General features: G+C 46.8%; 1 protein-coding gene across 1 annotated transcript in view; it reads left to right on the top strand.

The window, feature by feature from the left end:
* The window catches only part of FAM107A (family with sequence similarity 107 member A), a 53381-nt gene that overhangs the window by 13610 nt on the left and 22440 nt on the right, over positions 1–17331 (top strand). Inside the window, exon 2 of the mRNA XM_012462820.3 lies at positions 16737–16800. Coding sequence (XP_012318243.1) covers positions 16737–16800 — 64 coding nt within the window. The remainder of the gene's footprint in view (positions 1–16736; positions 16801–17331) is intronic.

Raw genomic sequence — 17331 nt, 5'->3', positions numbered from 1 at the left:
AAAGAGCAGCCAGAGTTTCCTTGAGGTTAACCAGCCACTGCTCCACCCAGCCACTCAGGTGGCAGAGGGTGGCCCTTGGAAATTTGAGAATTCCTCTAGGAATATCAGTGATTAAAGCTTTTAACAGGTTGATTTATTGAGCACTTACTATGTATCACCTGTGCAAGCAGCTTAAGTTATTTCATTTTCCCAGCAACACTTTTGTGATCCCCATTTCTCAGATGGGAAACTAAGGTATGGAGAAGTTAAGGGGGTGACAGAGCTAGAAAGTGTCGGAGTGGAGATCTACGCCAAGCAGCTGAACCCCGAGCCCACAGCCTTCTCCCTCTACCCCTCAGCAAATCCAGGGTGCTCAGGGTCAAGTTCCAAATTTGCACTCTACCACCGACAGCGAGCTCCCCAGGGGCAGGACCTTCATCCCTGCAGGGCCTTCCTCATCCCTGCTGGCTGAGCCTCATGGATGGGCGTAAAGGGTCCTGCATGAGACAAACCTGGGATGCCACTTGCCTTGGGAGAGTTACTTGCCATCTCTGAGCCTCAGTTTTCTCATCTATGAAAGGGGACTAGCCACCCATTTAGTCTGGTGGTTGTACTTGGGTAATGAGATGACTCAGCGCATTGCCTGACCTGTGGTGCTGTATCTGGTAGGCAGAAGTAGTCGTCATTGGTGCTGTTGTCATTTCTATCCGGCACGTGATTCAGCTGCTGTCTGCTCAGATTCATTACAAATCAGTCTCCAGAAGGGAACAGCCTCACGCGGCCTGTCTGCGACTAGCAATGATCATGATGTGCTGGCCACCTTGTCAGTAACGGGCATCTCCTGCACACTGTATGCCAAGTGTCATTCTAAGTAAGTTACATTTAACCAGCCAAGAAATAACCCCAGGAGAGAACAGCTGCCTCCTGCCCTGACCCTCTAGGAAGATCTGCTTGGTGTAGATCTCCACTCTGACACTCCTCATGGGGGGATTTGGGGCCCCAACTTTAGTCCCATATTCATGTCAGGAACCCAAAAAATGACTTGCCCGACTTCTCAAACCCCTAGGTGGCTCTGAGGGCTTGATGAAAGCATTGCCAGAGGGCTTAAAAAACAGAAAGAGGCTTTGGGAGATGTTGGGGAAACCTGACTGCATGCCGCCCAAGGGCCTAGGGCAGTGCTCACCATGTGTGTTGACTGACTAAACTTTGCTGACTGCAAGTGATGGCTCCGTTTTCAGAGCACAGCAGCTCAGCACTAGGCTGTACCAGTCATCTTTTCATATAGGTATAAGAAGAAGACTGGAAAAATAAATATCAAACGCTAACGCTAATTATCTTAATTGAGGGAGGGGCAATGGGGTGAGGAGGGGCGATATCATGGTCACTTTTGTATTTTTTTCTACTTTCTACATTGTCTGCAAAAAGCAAGTATCAATTTTATGGTCAGGAGAAAACAAATCTTTCTGTAAGTTTATGACTTGCCTCATTTTACAGAAAAAGAAATGAAGGCCCAGACAGGTTATGCCATTTGCCCAAGACCACACAGCCAGAAGAGGGTGGCTGGGATGGACCTATGCCTGCAGTCTCTTCACCTGCACCTGCTGAGAACCCTGTCCCTTAGTACTGGGGCCATTTCCAGCTCCTGAACCATGAGGCCTCACTGTCCCTTTTCTCATGACCAGGCCCTGAAAATGCTCCCACCCCAGTCCTGCCACCTCCCCCAACTCCTGAGAGAGTCCCCTCTGAGAACCATGGGTCCCTGCAGATCTCAGAAAAGTGACCAGGGGAAAGAGATGCATGCAAAGCCCCATTCCAGGTCTGCCGACTCACTGCTTATTCATTAATAAAAGAATGCCCAGGCTATTTTGGGCACCTGTAATTTTCTACTTGAATAACCAGGAAAGTGGCTGCCTGCCCGCTCCTCTGCCCTGCTCATGGCGCCAGAACGGGGGAAATGCGATCTGACCCGGCGTAATGGGATCTGGGCCAGGTCTCACTGCTGATTTTCTTGCCTTTGCCTTGTTCCAGAAAGCCCGGGTGTCCCCCATGCCACCTCCAAGGGGGTTTGGGGAGGGAGAATCCAGGCCAGGTTTGGTTCTAGGTGGTTCCTTCCAGTTCCAGAAGGCAAATCCCAGCTCTGCCACTTTCCAGCTGTGGGACTTTGGGCAAGTGGCTCAACCTCTCTGAGCCCCAGCTTCTCCATCTGTAAAATGGGGATAACTACACCACCTTGCAGGTTTGGTCCGGGGCGGTGCCTGGCTCTTAGGGTAATTGCTGCTGTTGCTGTTATTGTTATTACTTGGATAAGGAAGGAGTTGTTCTGGGAAAAGATCTGGTCTAGGAGGCTTAGGTGGTCTCTGGCTCTACTGCTGACTACCTATGTGACGTTAGACAAGTTCACTTCCTTCTTATTTTAAGCAAAATTGTTCCTTCCTTTTATCAAGGTAATTCATGATCATTATTGAAAATTTAGAAAAATGAATGAAGAAAATTAAAAATCAGGGTAATTCTTAACTGCTATTGAGCACCTACTGTGTGCCAGGCCTTACATTAGGTGCTTTACATTCATTATCTCTAATTCTCCCAAGTCTGCACCCATTTGTAGATGAGAAAACTGGAGCTCAGAGAGGCGATGTGACTCACGCAAGGTCACACAACTGGTAAGTGGCAGAAATCAAACCCGAGTCTTTCATCCTTCAAAGTCTGTTGGTTTGGTTTTCTATTGCTGCATAACAAGTGACCACAAAATCAGTGGCTGAAAACCACACACATGTATCACAGTTTCCCTTGGCAGGAGTCTGGGCACCGCTTACCCGGGTCCTCTTCTCAGACTCTCACAGGGCTGCAGTCAAGACATGAGTTGAACTGTGTTCTCATCCAGAGGCTCAACTGAGGAAGCATTCACTTCCATGCTCATTCAGGTTGTTGGCAGAATTTATTTCCTTGAAGTTGTAGAACAGAAGGCCCCAGAGGTTTTCTGCTTGCTTGTTGGAGGCTGCCCTCAGGTCCTTAGAGGTCACCCAGTTTCTTGAGGCTGCCCACAGCTCCTTGCCAGGGGGGCACCTTACCTAGCTGCTAACTTCACTGAGCCAGCAGGGAAACTCTCTTGTTAGTCCACGCTAGCAGGACAGAGTCACATGTACATGCACACATATACATGCATACATACACATATAAAAATCCATCTAGCATGATCATGGGAGGGATACACCATCACCTTTGCCATATTCTATTGTTAAAATAGCTGCCATCCACCCTCCACTCTGGAGAGGTAGAGGACCACACCAAAGTGTCAGCACAGGGGGTGAGAGTCATGGAGGCCACCTAGGGGTCTGTCACCCACACCCACACTCTTCCCACCACAGCCAGCTCCCCTTTCCCCCACCAACATCCTCACCCTCACCCTCCAGGAGACAACTCCACTCTAGACCGGCAACTGCAAAGTTAGCTCCATGTTACAAACATCGTGGCATATCCTGGACCAAGGAAAGGGGCCCTCATGGGACGGTGGCTTGAGACATTTGACCCCCAACCCTTGGTACCATGCTGTGTAAAAACCAGAGAGGGAGCAGAAAGACAGGACATAGTGCCCAATCTCAGAAAACTTACCAGGAGGCTGGACAGATGCCTCAGTCAAGTGCTTTTTAGAAAAGACAACTTTTTGCCTCTTGTAGGTGAAAGTCTAGGAGTAATGGCATCGAGCAAGGATGGATCCTGGGCCTGAAATGAAGTCCTCAGGAACTATAGTCCCTCTCTCATGGCTCCACTTTTCTCTGGTTGACCTCATTCCTGGGCCAGTCCCCCTTCATGGAAACTCCCAGCAGTTGTAAGGTTATCTCATTCTTAAACTAGAAGAGTGTGAAGGCTGGAGGGAGAAATAGGAATTGGGGGTGGGGCTTGGTTTGTTGACAAAAAGTCACGAGAAAGGCAATTGAGAGTAGACTGAAATGTAGAAAGGCTGGAATTCAGATAGAAAAGTTTAGCCTGTACTCTGTGGTCCAACATTTTGTGCGTTCTATAAGACTTTAGTAAGTGTTAGGTGAGCCAAGAGTTTCAGGTCCAACAGACTGGATTAAGCCCACTTAAACAGGTTTCTCTCCTGCAGAGCCTCTTGTGTTCACACATCCAGATGTGATTCTCCAAAAGAGAGCTACAGACTATAGCATTCCCTAAGGTGCAGCTCTCAATTCTACACCTTGCCAAGTGCCACTGTGGATCATAGGGAGCCACTGAAGGCAGCAGAGCGAGAGAGTAAGACAGCAAAAATGTTCTGGGAAGAATACAATGGACGCTCTGTAAGAGGTGACTGCATAGGCTGGGCACGGTGGCTCATGCCTGTAATCCCAGCACTTTGGGAGGCCGAGGAGGGCAGATGACTTGAGGTCAGGAGTTCAAGACCAGCCTGGCCAACATGGTGAAACCCTGTCTCTGCTAAAAATATAAAAATTAGCTGGGCATGATGGTGTGCACCTGTAATCCCAGCTATTTGAGGGGCTGAGGCAGGAGAATCACTTAAGCCCAGGAGACAGAGGCTGCAGTGAGCCAAGATCACACCACTGCACTCCAGCCTGGGCAATGGAGTGAGGTGCCATCTCAAAGAAGAGAGAGAGAGAGAGAGAGAGATGACTGCGTAATCATCCATGCGAAGAGCGATGACCTCCCAGACCAGAGGGTCAGTGGCAGAAATAGGAATTAAGGTATACAATGGAGATGGGATGCAGGAAAATACATAAATTAACTCAGAAAATGTTGCTGCCTTGGTGACAGTGACAGTGACATTTAGTTTTGATTTTAGCTTTTCTACTGAAAGCAGGGTCCACACAAAGAGAAAGCATGAACTGTGAAGTTCAGCAAACCTGATTCTTGGGTCTACTACTATGCCTTTTGGGGAAGTCACTGCACCTCTCCAAACTTTGCCTCCCTTGTTCAATGAGGATTTAAGCCTTTTCTCTCAGGTTCCTTGTGAGCATTCCAAGATTGTAGAGAGAGTAAGGGTGCCTCACTACAAGTTGGACTTCCATTTCCAGCCGTGATAGAGGACCTGGTACCAGACTAGCACTACCACTAAAAACAACTCATCACTTGACAAAATAAGAGACAACTGTTCTCAGGCAGTGGACAATAGGTACTGTGATCTCTGAAGGAAGGGAAGCTTACAAGGCGAGCCCCTCATCACCTGGACTCTCATCCTGGGGCAATTTCCCAACTATGGCACAGGACAAGGGAGCCCAAACAGAATATGACAGTCCCTCCTCTGAGCTCAGGGTTTAGAGCAACTAAAGCAAAAGGAATCTGCAAGACAGGGCACTGGAGAGGAAGGAGCAGCATAGACTGGGAGCCCCAAAATCTGTGTGAGGGTCCCCCATGACCCACAAGTTCTTGCTCTGAGGTTCGCAGGCACAGGGTCAGACTAACTGAGATTTACCAGAGAGCAGCTGCTATAGGGTTGAGAGTAAACTGAGATACTATAGGTCAGCTGGGGCTGGAGACATTGGAGAGACCTTCATCCCAGACATCAAGCTGAGACAACAGAAGGCTGTGCCATAGGTGTGAGGACTATACTCTGGTGTAAGGGACGCTCCAGATCTGCATAACAAAGCCTAAACCTAAATCCTCCAAGACCTTCAGGGGAGAAAGTTTGGAGGTGAGTCCTACCAAGTTAGAGAAACTCGGGGAAGAACCCGGACTTTGCATGAGTGCAAAAACAAGCCCATGGAGCTTCAGAGGGCTCACCTAATAATTGTACCTCCTGCTAAAAAAAAAACTTAACACTCTTCAGAAAAAGATAACAAAATCCAGAGTCTCTACAACACATCTCACACACACACACACACACACACACACACACACACACACCCCCCACCACCACCACCACCACCCAGTATACAATCCAAATTGTTTAGACATACAAAGAAACAGGAAAGGCCGGGCGCAGTGGCTCACGCCTGTAATCCCAGCACTTAGGGAGGCCGAGGCGGGTGGATCACGAGGTCAAGAGATCGAGACCATCCTGGTCAACATGGTGAAACCCCGTCTCTACTAAAAATACAAAAAATTAGCTGGGCATGGTGGCGCATGCCTGTAATCCCAGCTACTCAGGAGGCTGAGGCAGGAGAATTGCCTGAACCCAGGAGGCAGAGGTTGCGATGAGCCGAGATCGCGCCATTGTACTCCAGCCTGGGCAACAAGAGCAAAACTCCGTCTCAAAAAAAAAAAAAAAGAAAGAAAGAAAGAAACAGGAAAATGTGATGCTTAATCAAGAAAAAAGCAGCCAAAAGAAAGTAATTCCAAGACATTATCAGTCTGGAGGTCCGAGTTAGCGGACGAAGACCCTGAAGCACCTAGTCCAGTGTTTGGCACAGAGTAGATGCCCAACAAAGGCCAGCTGCTCATCTCCATTTGAGCAAAGTAATAATTTATTCACCAAACCTTTGAAATACAAGGATGAATAAAGGAAAATGCACTCAGTCCACACATCCTGAGGTCCTGCTGACTGACCTTATGGGGCCCAGGGAGTGGGGGAGGCTGTCACATGCAGTAATGAGAGAAGAGTTATGACCCTGCCACTAACTCACTCTGCGAGTACCTCAATGCTCTGTGCCTCAGTTTCTCCATTTATACAATGGAGGGTTCAGGCAGATCATCTCAAAGGGCCCTTTCTCTCCAGGATTCTGAGTCTGTCTGGCACAGGAACTGTTATCAGCCCAGGACATGCTCTGAGCTGGGGCCTGGAAGAACTGGTTGGAGAAGGAATTGGATCTCCTTTTAGTGCTTTGGAGGGAGCACAAGTTGGGATGTCACTCTCCCAAGTATAATAATGTTAAGTTGTGGGCAGAGCCTGAGCTCATTTTCCAAAGGAATCTTTCTTGAGAAACGTCTCCTAGCAACCAGCTCCACTGAGAGTACAACCTTCAGAGACCTTTGCAGAAACACAAAGGCTTTTTGTGGCTCCCTCCTTCAAAAGCCCAGGTGGAAACTGCTCATCAGCCGACATGCTAATGTGAAGCTCAGCCAGCAGGTGGAGGGGCATGTGGTGGGGCAGGGGCTATTGGGAGGGCTTCTACCCACAGCCTCAACCTCTTTCCTCTTGGTGAAAATAGAAGTAGTCCAGCTTCAGGGCTCTGAGCATGGGCTTCCAGCAGGAGCTCAAAACCCAGTTACTAGTTGGGGAACCTTGAGGAAGTTACTTACCTCTGTGAGCCCCACCTGTAAAATGGAGACACTTATATGCAGGAGGTTGGTGCTCCACCTAGATCCCTTTTATTGAGCCAGCACACCCACCCGCCAGTTACTGTGAGCGCTCGCTGCTCCCAGCTGCACCCTTCTCAGACAATTGCCTATGGATGATGGGAAGCACCTCACCCAGAGATACTGTGGGGGTTGAGCCCATCTTACAGATTAACCTTTGCCCATTGTCCTATAGCCAATGACCAACAGATATGGAGGTATAAAAGATCAGCCCCCTTGCCTATAGGGGGATGATGCTGTGGTGCCATTTACACTCCAGACTCCCCAGTGCATCCCGCCAAGGCCAGACTTCAGCTGAGCCCACACCTTGGCTTAACTTCTTCTCCTGCTCCATCCTGCTTTCCTCCCTTACACTTTTAAAGGTTTCCCATGAGCACTCTCCCTCACCGAGTCCCCATTTCAAGCTTTACTTCTAGAAAATCTACAGGCATGATAGTACCTACCTCTTGGGCCACAGTGAGCATCCAAAGATAGAATGCACATGGAGTACTCAGCCAGTGCCGGACACATAGTAGGTGCTCAATAAACGAGCATCATTGTCCTCCTTCTCATTATTCTCATCAAAACTAAAGACAGGCCTGGGCTCAGAGGGGACTTCCAGTGTGCACAAGAGCTGGGGACAGTCTTGGTATAGGGAAATAATTGCATTTAGACTGCTTAATACATACAGTTGAGGCAGAGTTATCAACTTCCTTTATTTCCTAAACCAATATAACAAAGCATTTCTCTAATTATAAAAGTAATACAGGTTCATTGAAAAAATGAACCTCGAGAAATACAGAGAACTATGTAAGTGAATGAATACATTAATGGATGAATAAAATTCCCTACCACTTTAATATAATCACGGAGGACATTTTGGTTCATATTCTTCCAAACATTATCCACGTAAATGCACATAACTTACCTATGTATGTACACATGTACATATATGCATATCTACACAAATAAACGTATATATTAGGTTGGTGCAAAAGTCATTGCAGTTTCACCATTAGCTGATATAAGTAATACCATATATAGATAAATATAGATATGTAAGACTCAATACGTAAAGTAACTCTACATGTGCAACAGAATAAAAACCAATCCTGTAATTTTTTTGCACTTAATTTTTATGGATATCTTCCACGTTAGTGAACATAGGTTTAAAACATCCATCTTAGCCACAGATCATCACATTGTGTGAAATAGCACAATTTAATCAATCCCCTATTGCTAAACACTTACCACATTGCCAATCTTTTTATTATTTTTAACAACGCTTGTTAATGCACATTCTTGGCTATATATCTGTGAAATATGTTCAATTATTTTCTTAAAACAAATTCCTAGAAACGGAACAGCACAGATATCGGCCTGGTTTGTAGGGCTTTCAACGCACATTTCCCTGCAGGACGCCTGTACTATCAGCACTCCCTCCAGGAGTCACCAGAGCCTCTGTTTCCTCATGCCCTCTCCAAAACTCGGTCTTATTAGTAATGTTTTCATTTTTGCCAATCTGATAGGTGAAAGATAATACCCCATTGTTGATTGACTGTGCGTTTTCTTTGATTTCTGGGGAGGCCGAGCATCTTTCTTACGTGTGTGGACTGTTTGGATTTCACCTGCTGAGAAGTGCCCTTGTCCAGTCATTGGCAAAGCCTGCTGGGTGTCTTCTCTCTTTCCCCTTCCCTGCCCTGAGCCGCAGACTCAGTAGCTTCCTGGTGTGTTATTTCACAAGCTCTCAAAGCTCTATCTCATGCAGAATTGGCCGCCCAGGAAGGCAGAGTTGTCTCCCTCTGCTCCAGCCTGCCTGAGATGGGATTAGTGGGGATCCAGTTCCCCGACCTCCAGAAGTCCCCTCGCCAAGTCCCGTCTCCCGGCCCCATCCACATTTACACCACGAAGACTTTGAAAACCAGATCTGCTTAAAGAAAATATCAGTTTTTGCAAAAATTCCAAACACACCCAGCAAATACATTCCAGTGGTGATTATTAGCATGACTTGAAGAATCTTTTCAGAAGAACTTCCCAGAATATTCCTTTAAAATCCAGTACTCGGGCAGGGCATGGTAGCTTGTGCCTGTAATCCCAGTATTTGGGAGGCCAAGGCAGGTGGATCATCTGAGGTTAGGAGTTCGAGACCAGCCTGACCAATATGGAGAAACCCCATCTCTACTAAAAATATGAAAAATTAGCTGGGCATGGTGATGCATGCCTGTAATTCCAGCTACTTGGGAGGCTCAGGAAGGAGAATCGCATGAACCTGGGAGGCAGAGGTTGCGGTGAGCCAAGATGGCACCACTGCACTCCAGCCAAGGCAACAAGAGTGAGACTCCATCCAAAAAAAAAAAAAAACCCCAGTACTCTTAAGAGATTTAATATGCAATTGTACATATATCAAGATCCAGCACAGTGAAAAATACCCCAACCATTGACCCAGAAATCCCAATGGTAAGAATTTACCCTCTGGATGGGTGCACTTGCCCATGTGCAGAAAGGCACATGTGGGGTATTCATTGAAACCTTGTTCATAACAGCAAAATAAATGGCAACCACTTAAATATCCATCAGTTAGGGCCCTAAAATAAGTTATCAATGACCTCTGCTACGACACATTGTGCAAACAGTAGATAACGTGGTGAGTCTGAATGTGCAAGTGTGGAAACACGTCCTTGATGTGCCGTAAAGTGACAAAGCAAGGTGTGGCCTGGCACATTTAGTGTGAGCCCATCTGTACTTTCTAAAGGATAGATCGGAATCATTCTAGATGTTTATAGAAGTAGAGACAGTTCCTGGAGAGATGCATAAGAAATTACTTACATCGGTTTTTTTCTGGAAGGGGGATGTGGGGTTGAAGTATTTGGAGATTTGGGGGTTACACTTTACACCCATCTGCATTGTTTAATAACCATGAATAATAATTTAAATGGCTTTCATTATATAATGAAAAAGTTTATTTAAAAGTTTAAAAGTGAGCCTATGGCCTATGAGCAATAACAGTAATTGTGGTAATAACAATGTGATTATTAAATAGCCTATTGAGTACCAGTTATGTGCCAGGCACTGTGTATTCTCTCATTCAATATTAAAACCTGCCCTATTTTGATACTTATTTTATACACGAGGAACCTGAGTCTTAGGTTAAGAGGCTTGGTAAGGCTGCATCTGATTACAAAACGCTGGCTCTTTCCACAGGGTATGGTTCTGGTGTCTGAAGGCAGACCTGTGAGGGCTTTGTTGGGACCTGTAGGGGTCCTTCAGTGGGTCGCTCATGGCGGGCTGGAGGCTTCACACCTGGTGGCAGCTCTGTCCTCTTTGCCTGCACCCTGCTTCGTTTCTCCTCCTGACCTGTCTCCTTAGAGCTGCACCAGCCAAAGCAGTCCACTTTAATTAATTACGATTAAATAAGACTAAAACTTCAGCTCCTCAGTTGCACCAGCCACATCTCAAGTGCTAAATAGCCGCATGTGGCTAGTGGCTACCATGTTAACAGAAAGACAGAGAATTTATCCATGTTTGCAGAACATTCTATTCCCTGTCCCAGCTTTGGAGCCAGGCAGACCTGGGCTCAAACCTACTCCATCACTGGAGGAGCTGAGCAAAAGTCACTCAACTTTTTTGAGCCTCACTGTTCTCATCTGTAAAATGGGATGATGATACAGCTACCACACTGGGCTGTTGCAGGGATTAGTTCAGATCATGCCTGCTGCATGGGTAGCCCAAAGCTCGTCACATGAGCAGCTGTCACTTAAGGATAGAGAGGAGGGTAGGACTCTGCAGTCAGATATTTTATGTCCTCGGGCAGGTCCGCTCTGAGGCCTCACTTCCTTGTCTGTAAAATGGGGTAAATGGTACCTACCCTGAAAGGTTGTTGTGAGGACTCAGGAGTATCTATACAGTAGATGCTCAGAAAACAGTCAAGCCCTTTTTCCTCTTTCCAAAAAAGGGTTTCCACTGTCAGGCAAAGCACTCTCACAAGACCCAGAAGAAGGAACCCAGAAGGCCAAATATCAAAAGGAGGTTCAATCTCCAAAATGAAATAATCATAGGATGTTGTCCTAGCACTCATTAAATTGCAGGGGTCGGGGGTAAATTGAACTTTTTATTGAAGAACAACATACATATTAAATGGTGCACCTGGGCCGGGTGTGGTGGCTCACGTCTGTAATCCCAGCACTTTGGAAGGCTGAAGCGGGCAGATCACCTGAGGTCAGCAGTTCGAGGTTAGCCTGGCCAACATGGTGAAACCCCATCTCTACAAAAAATACAAAAATTAGCCAGATGTGGTGGTGCGCACCTATAATCCCTGTTACTTAGGAGGACGAGGCAGGAGCATCGCTTGAACCCGGAGGCAAAGATTGCAGTGAGTCGAGACCATACCACAGCATTGCAGCCTAGGCGACAAAGCAGAACTCCATTTGGAAAAAAAAAAAACAGTGCCCCTGTTTTAAGTATACCACTTAACACATTTGCAGAAACTGAAAATACCTGCGTAACCACCACTCAGATCAAGCAACAGAATATCAACAGCACCCTGGAAGCCCCTTCTGCCCTTTCCCATCCACTATTGCCCTCCACAAGGGCAGCCACTACCCCGACTTCTAACACTAGAGATTAGTTTTCAGCAGACAAACCTAGATTCATACATCCAGGTTTACTGAAGGTGTGGACAATCCCATCATCTCAGGCATGGATGGCAGGTATGGGAAATGGTACAGCGATTTTGGAAGATAATTTGGCAGCATCTGCTAAAACTTAAGATACATGTACTTCTGGGTCTAGCATTTCCACTTCCTAGTGTCTGCCCCAGAGAAACATTCACCTATGTAGGCAGAAAGGCAGCAAGCACAAGGGTGTTTGAAGCAGAATTATCCGTAATAGTGAAAAATTGAGGCCAGGCATGTGGCTCACTCCTGTAATCCCAGCACTTTGGGAGGCTGAGGCAGGCAGATCATTTGAGGACAGGAATTCGAGACCAGCCTGGCCAATATAGTGAAACCCCGTCTCTATTAAAAATACAAAAATTAGCTGGGCATGGTGGTGTGTGCCTGTAATCCCAGCGACACAGGAGGCTGAGGCAGGAGAATTGCTTGAACCCAGTAGGCGGAGGCCACAGTGAGCCAAGATCACAGCATTGCACTCCAGCCTGGGCGACAAGACCACAACTCTGTCTCAAAAAAGAAAAGAAAGAAAAGAAAAAGAAAAAGAAAAATTAGAAGCAACCTAAATGTCCAACTAAAGCGGAATGGTTTAAAAAAACAACTATGGGGCATCACACTGCGGTTTACACAGTAGTAAATCGGAAGAGTGAGGTGGATCTATATATACCGACGTAGAAATATCTCCAAGACATACCACAGAGTTTAAAAACAAAGCTGCAGAAAAATGACCAAACCCACACATGCAGCATCAAAACCAGTGATGACTCAGGGAAGCGGGTGAGATTAGGGCATGGCTGGGACAGTGAGGAGAAATGTTACTTTTTAAAATCTGTATGCAACTGAGTTGTTCTGAATGTTCACAGTAGCAGTAGATTTATGTATTACTTGTGTGAACTATTTTGCAAGATTTTAAGGGGAATGAAGCAACCCACCCACCAAGTCCAGGTGTGGAGAAAAAGACTGCCCCTCTGCCTGCTGGGTGGGGTGAACGGCTCCCACTCAGGCTCTCAGTTTGGGTTCCAGGAGAGCAGTTTTCTGGGCCTCTGAGACCTAAGAGGCTGAATGAACGAAGGTGTGAGAAGACCCTGGAGACCAGAATTATGGAGGCCTCCTTTGATGGAAAACAGTGCCCTCATTACGGCACCTGGGCTGAGAACTCAACACCCATGTGATGTAAATGGACCCCTGCAAAGGAACATGTCCCAGAGCTGGGTGCTGGCTCCAAACAGTGCCCAGCACTTTAAAGGAAGGATGGCCGGGTCTGATTCTCTCCATCCCTGGGGATGGAAAAAAGAGGTGGCAGGTGTCACCTCATAACAGGGTGGCTTTGTGAGAGTGAAGCACTGAGGCGGAGGCTCGGGGTGAGCGTTGAGACATCCAGCGACTGTGGGCTCCAGAGAGCGGGGGCTGTAGGGGAGGGCAGCAGCCAGGGCTCTGCATTACAAATATTTAACCTTTAAGAATGAGCCAGGTGGGGAGGCTGCCCCAGCTGACTCCAGGGTGAAGCATTCCTTAACCTCGCTGAGCCTCAGTTTTCTCCTCTGTAAAATGGGTGCAGGCTCTTGCCACCTCACACACACACACAAAGGCTCCTGAGTCAGACCGCCTCAAGTCTACTTACAAAGCTGCCACTTGCCAGCTGTGTGTCTTTTTTGTTTTTTATTTCCATCCAACTGTGTATCTTAATCGGCCCAAGGCCTCAGCTTCCTTCCTCATCAGGTAAAACAAGAACCTCACTCTTCTCTAATCTCAGAGGACTATCATGAGGTTTAAATGAGACCATATCAGTAGATTCACAGTGCCTAGCACTAGAATCTGATCGATAGCTGTTTGTTACAATTATTAAGTAACAATTTATTAATTTTTATTTACGAAGCACCTATGTGCTGAGAACTGTGCTAGGCATTGCAGCACATCCCTAAGTAAATTATAATTCCTATGCTCATTGTGTTTACAGTCTAAAGGAGGTGTAAATAAAGGCACCTAGAGACATACCTCCAACTGATTCACTCCGGATTTCAAGGACAAATACCCTGAAGTCCAACACTCATCTCTTCCAAGTTCAGAATTTGGCCCCATCTGTGTTTATCTACGACGCAATTTTGCTAACACCTCCCTCCTCCCTGCCGATCCAAAGCATTGTGTATGGAAATGACCTCAATGTGTCCCCAAAAATCTATGTTGTAAAGATGTCAAAAGTACAATGCAAAGTGACACAAATTGTTGGCAGTATCCACTTTAGCTAAACACTCACCTACCTATGCCCCTGCAAGTCTACTGCTGGATATCTGCCCAATAGAAACGAACACTCACTCTGACCCAAAAATTCATGGAAAGATATTCATAGCAGCTTTATGAGTGATAGCCAAAAACTGGAAACCCCCCAAATGTCCATTCACAGGAGAATGTACCACCAAACTACGACAGAGCCTCCAAATGGAATATTTAATTCAGAAACCAAGAGGAATGAACTCTTGACACAAGCAGCCACACTGATGAATCTTAAACACACAGCTAAGTAAAAAAAGCCAGACCCAGCCAGTCGCAGTGGCTCATGCCTGTAATCCCAGCACTTTGGGAGGCCAAGGCAGCAGATCATGAGGTCAGGAGTTCGAGACAGCCTGACCAACATGGTGAAACCCTGTCTCTACTAAAAATACAAAAGATTTTCTATGTCCCGGAATTTCCGTCATGCGACTGCCCCTGTGTTCCCTCCACTTCAGCCACCCTGACCTCCTTGCTGCTACTGAATACACTAGGTACACCCCAGCTCAGAACCTTTGCACTAACCGCTGACCCTGACCCAGGATGTCCTCTTGGCTAACTCCTGGCTTCCTTCAAGTCTGTGCACACATCTCATCTTCCTATGGAGACCCGTCTGAGCATCTATTGATGACCACATGTTGTCCCCACTTGCCACCAGCCTCCGCCTTTCCCTTCTCTATGCTTCCTTTTTCCCCTAGTCTCTCTGGTCTCCTACCTCACTGTCTACCTTACTTATTCATTATGCTTATTGTCTACCTCCCACGCTAGAATGTGAACAGAAACGCCACAAGGACAGGGACCTTTTTTGTGTTCACCGACGCATCCAAGCCTTTGGACAGTTGAAGGAACAAACAGAGGGAATTTGAGAGGCTGGCAGGGAGAGGCCAGGCTGCAGAGGTCTTGTAGGCCTGGGGGAGGCATGTGGGTTTGAGTCCCAGTGCAAAGGGAAGACACAGAAGAGTTCCAAGGAAGGCAGAATCCGGGTCTGAGTTATGCTTTAAAATAAAGCTCACTCTGGAGTCTGTGGAAAACGACTTGAAGGGGAGTGATACGGTTTGGCTCTGGGTCACCATTCAAATCTCATCTCAAACTGTAATCCCCACATGTTGAGGGAGGAACCTCGTGGGAGGTGATTGGATCATGGGGGCAGTTTCCCCCCTGCTGTTCTCGCAACAGTGAGTGAGTTCTCACAAGAGCTGATGGCTTTAAAGTGTGGCACTTCCTTGAGCACACGCTCTCTCTCTTCTGTGCCATGTAAAATGCGCCTTGCTTCCCCTTCACCTTTTGCCTTACTGTAAGTTTCCTGGAGCCTCTCCAGCCATGTGGAACTGTGAGTCAATTAAACCTCTTTTGTTTATAAGTTACCCAGTGTCAGGTAGTATCTTTATAGTAGTGTGAAAACCGACTTAATACAGAGAGCAAGTTACTGTTGGTGCCCAGGCATTCAGTGGTTCCCAGGCTGGGGTGGCAGCATGGAGGCCTGGGAGAAGTGGATAGACTCCAGAGATTTACTAGAGGTGGACTCACCAGGCCTGGAAGATCAGACGACTGTGGAGGTGCAGGAAGACAGGGCAAGGAAGACTCCCAGGCTCCTGGCCTGAGCAACAGGGTCAGAACAGAGCCATGTGCTGAGGTGGGGGAGACAGAAGAGGCACAGGTTGGAGGCTTGGGGTGTCCAGAGTTCTGTTTGGGCCATGGTGAGTTTCAGGTGCCTATTAGACTTTCAAGTGGAAATGTCAGGTAGCTGATCGGACAAGGTCAAAGCTCAGAAACACGGTCTAGATTGAAAATATATAATACATTAGGGGAATGTTGGCTTAGAGTTCTCTTTAAAGCCCTGAGAATGTAGAGAGAGAAGAGAAGATGTCCAAGAACTGTCCCTGAGGACCAAGCCCTGAAGCCTTCTGACTTGGCCCTTGAAGAATGAGGACTTTGCCAGGAAGGTAGGGAGAAGGCAGTCCAGGCTGAAGGAATGGCCTGGGCATGAGGTCCACCTAAAAGAACATGGGTCTCGGGGCTCTTTGAAACTGTGCAAGTCATCCAAAACAAAGAAAGCCTGAGAACAGTCACAGCCAAGGCAGCCAGAGGGGCATGAAGACTGAATGTCATGTGGTATTCTGGAGGTATCTTGAAACAGAAAAGGGATATTAGGTAAAAACTCAGGAAATCTGAATAAAATATGGACTTTAGTTAGCAATAATGCATCAATATGCTCTATTAATTGTAACAAATGCACCATACAACTAACATGTACAGCTGCATACATATAAGGTGTTACTAACAGGGCAACTGGGTGTGGGGTATAAGAGAACTCTGTACTATCTCCCTAACTTTTCCCTAAATCTAAAACTTTTTTTAAAAATAATAAAGTTTATTTTTTTTAAAAAAAGAGCGAGAGTCTCATAAACGTGCACGTGGGCACACACACATACATGCATTCCAGAGACTATAGTAATTTTTTTCTCTGGAGAGGACTTTGACCCTGGCCAGTCCCTTCAGTGCCCAAAAGACTCAGAGACATTGTGAATATCTCATCACCCCTCCCCCTGCCAAAGAACCAAGGGTCCTCACCTCCACCTACTTTCTTTCTCTTTACAGAAAACATACTCTCCTCAGGCCAGATTTCATAGTGAAAATGAGAAGCAGAGACTAAATGGCTCAGGTAAGTCAGACCCACCTAGAACTCCTAGATGCGGCCAGAGTCCATCCCTTCAGCATGCTCCACAAAAGCACATCCTGTAGCCACAATTTCCCAGAATCCCACTTTGCTCAACAGTTGGTTTGGTTTCCCCCTTGCAGCAAAAGTTCTGACACTATCTGGGTTGAAATTCTGGCTCTACTACTAACTCATTATGTGATCTTGAGCATTATGTGATCTTAAGCCTCTTTTAAGAGCCTATTTCCTCAGCTGTAAAAGGGGCATAACCATAGCCTGATCAAAGACCTATCGAGTGGATTAAATGAGATGAACTGTAAATTGGATATAATTTCATCTTCTGAAGAAAGGATATAAGATAGTAAATGCCAAACGGCTGGCATCATGCCTGGCACTCCCGAATGCTGGCTGTTGACGACAGACACGATCAGTGTGGCCAATCAGTGAGGCCCCCAAAGATCAAGTGTCACCTTGAGCCCCTGACTGGTGTCTGAGGTGTGGCAGATGGGTCTTCGGGACACTGGATCGTGTCTAGGG

Source organism: Aotus nancymaae, unplaced genomic scaffold (assembly GCF_030222135.1).
Source record: "Aotus nancymaae isolate 86718 unplaced genomic scaffold, 86718_ANA_hifiasm-v0.15.2.pri h1tg000067l, whole genome shotgun sequence".
In the NCBI taxonomy this organism is placed as follows: Eukaryota; Metazoa; Chordata; class Mammalia; order Primates; family Aotidae; genus Aotus; species Aotus nancymaae.
This window is presented reverse-complemented; position numbering and strand designations above follow the sequence as displayed.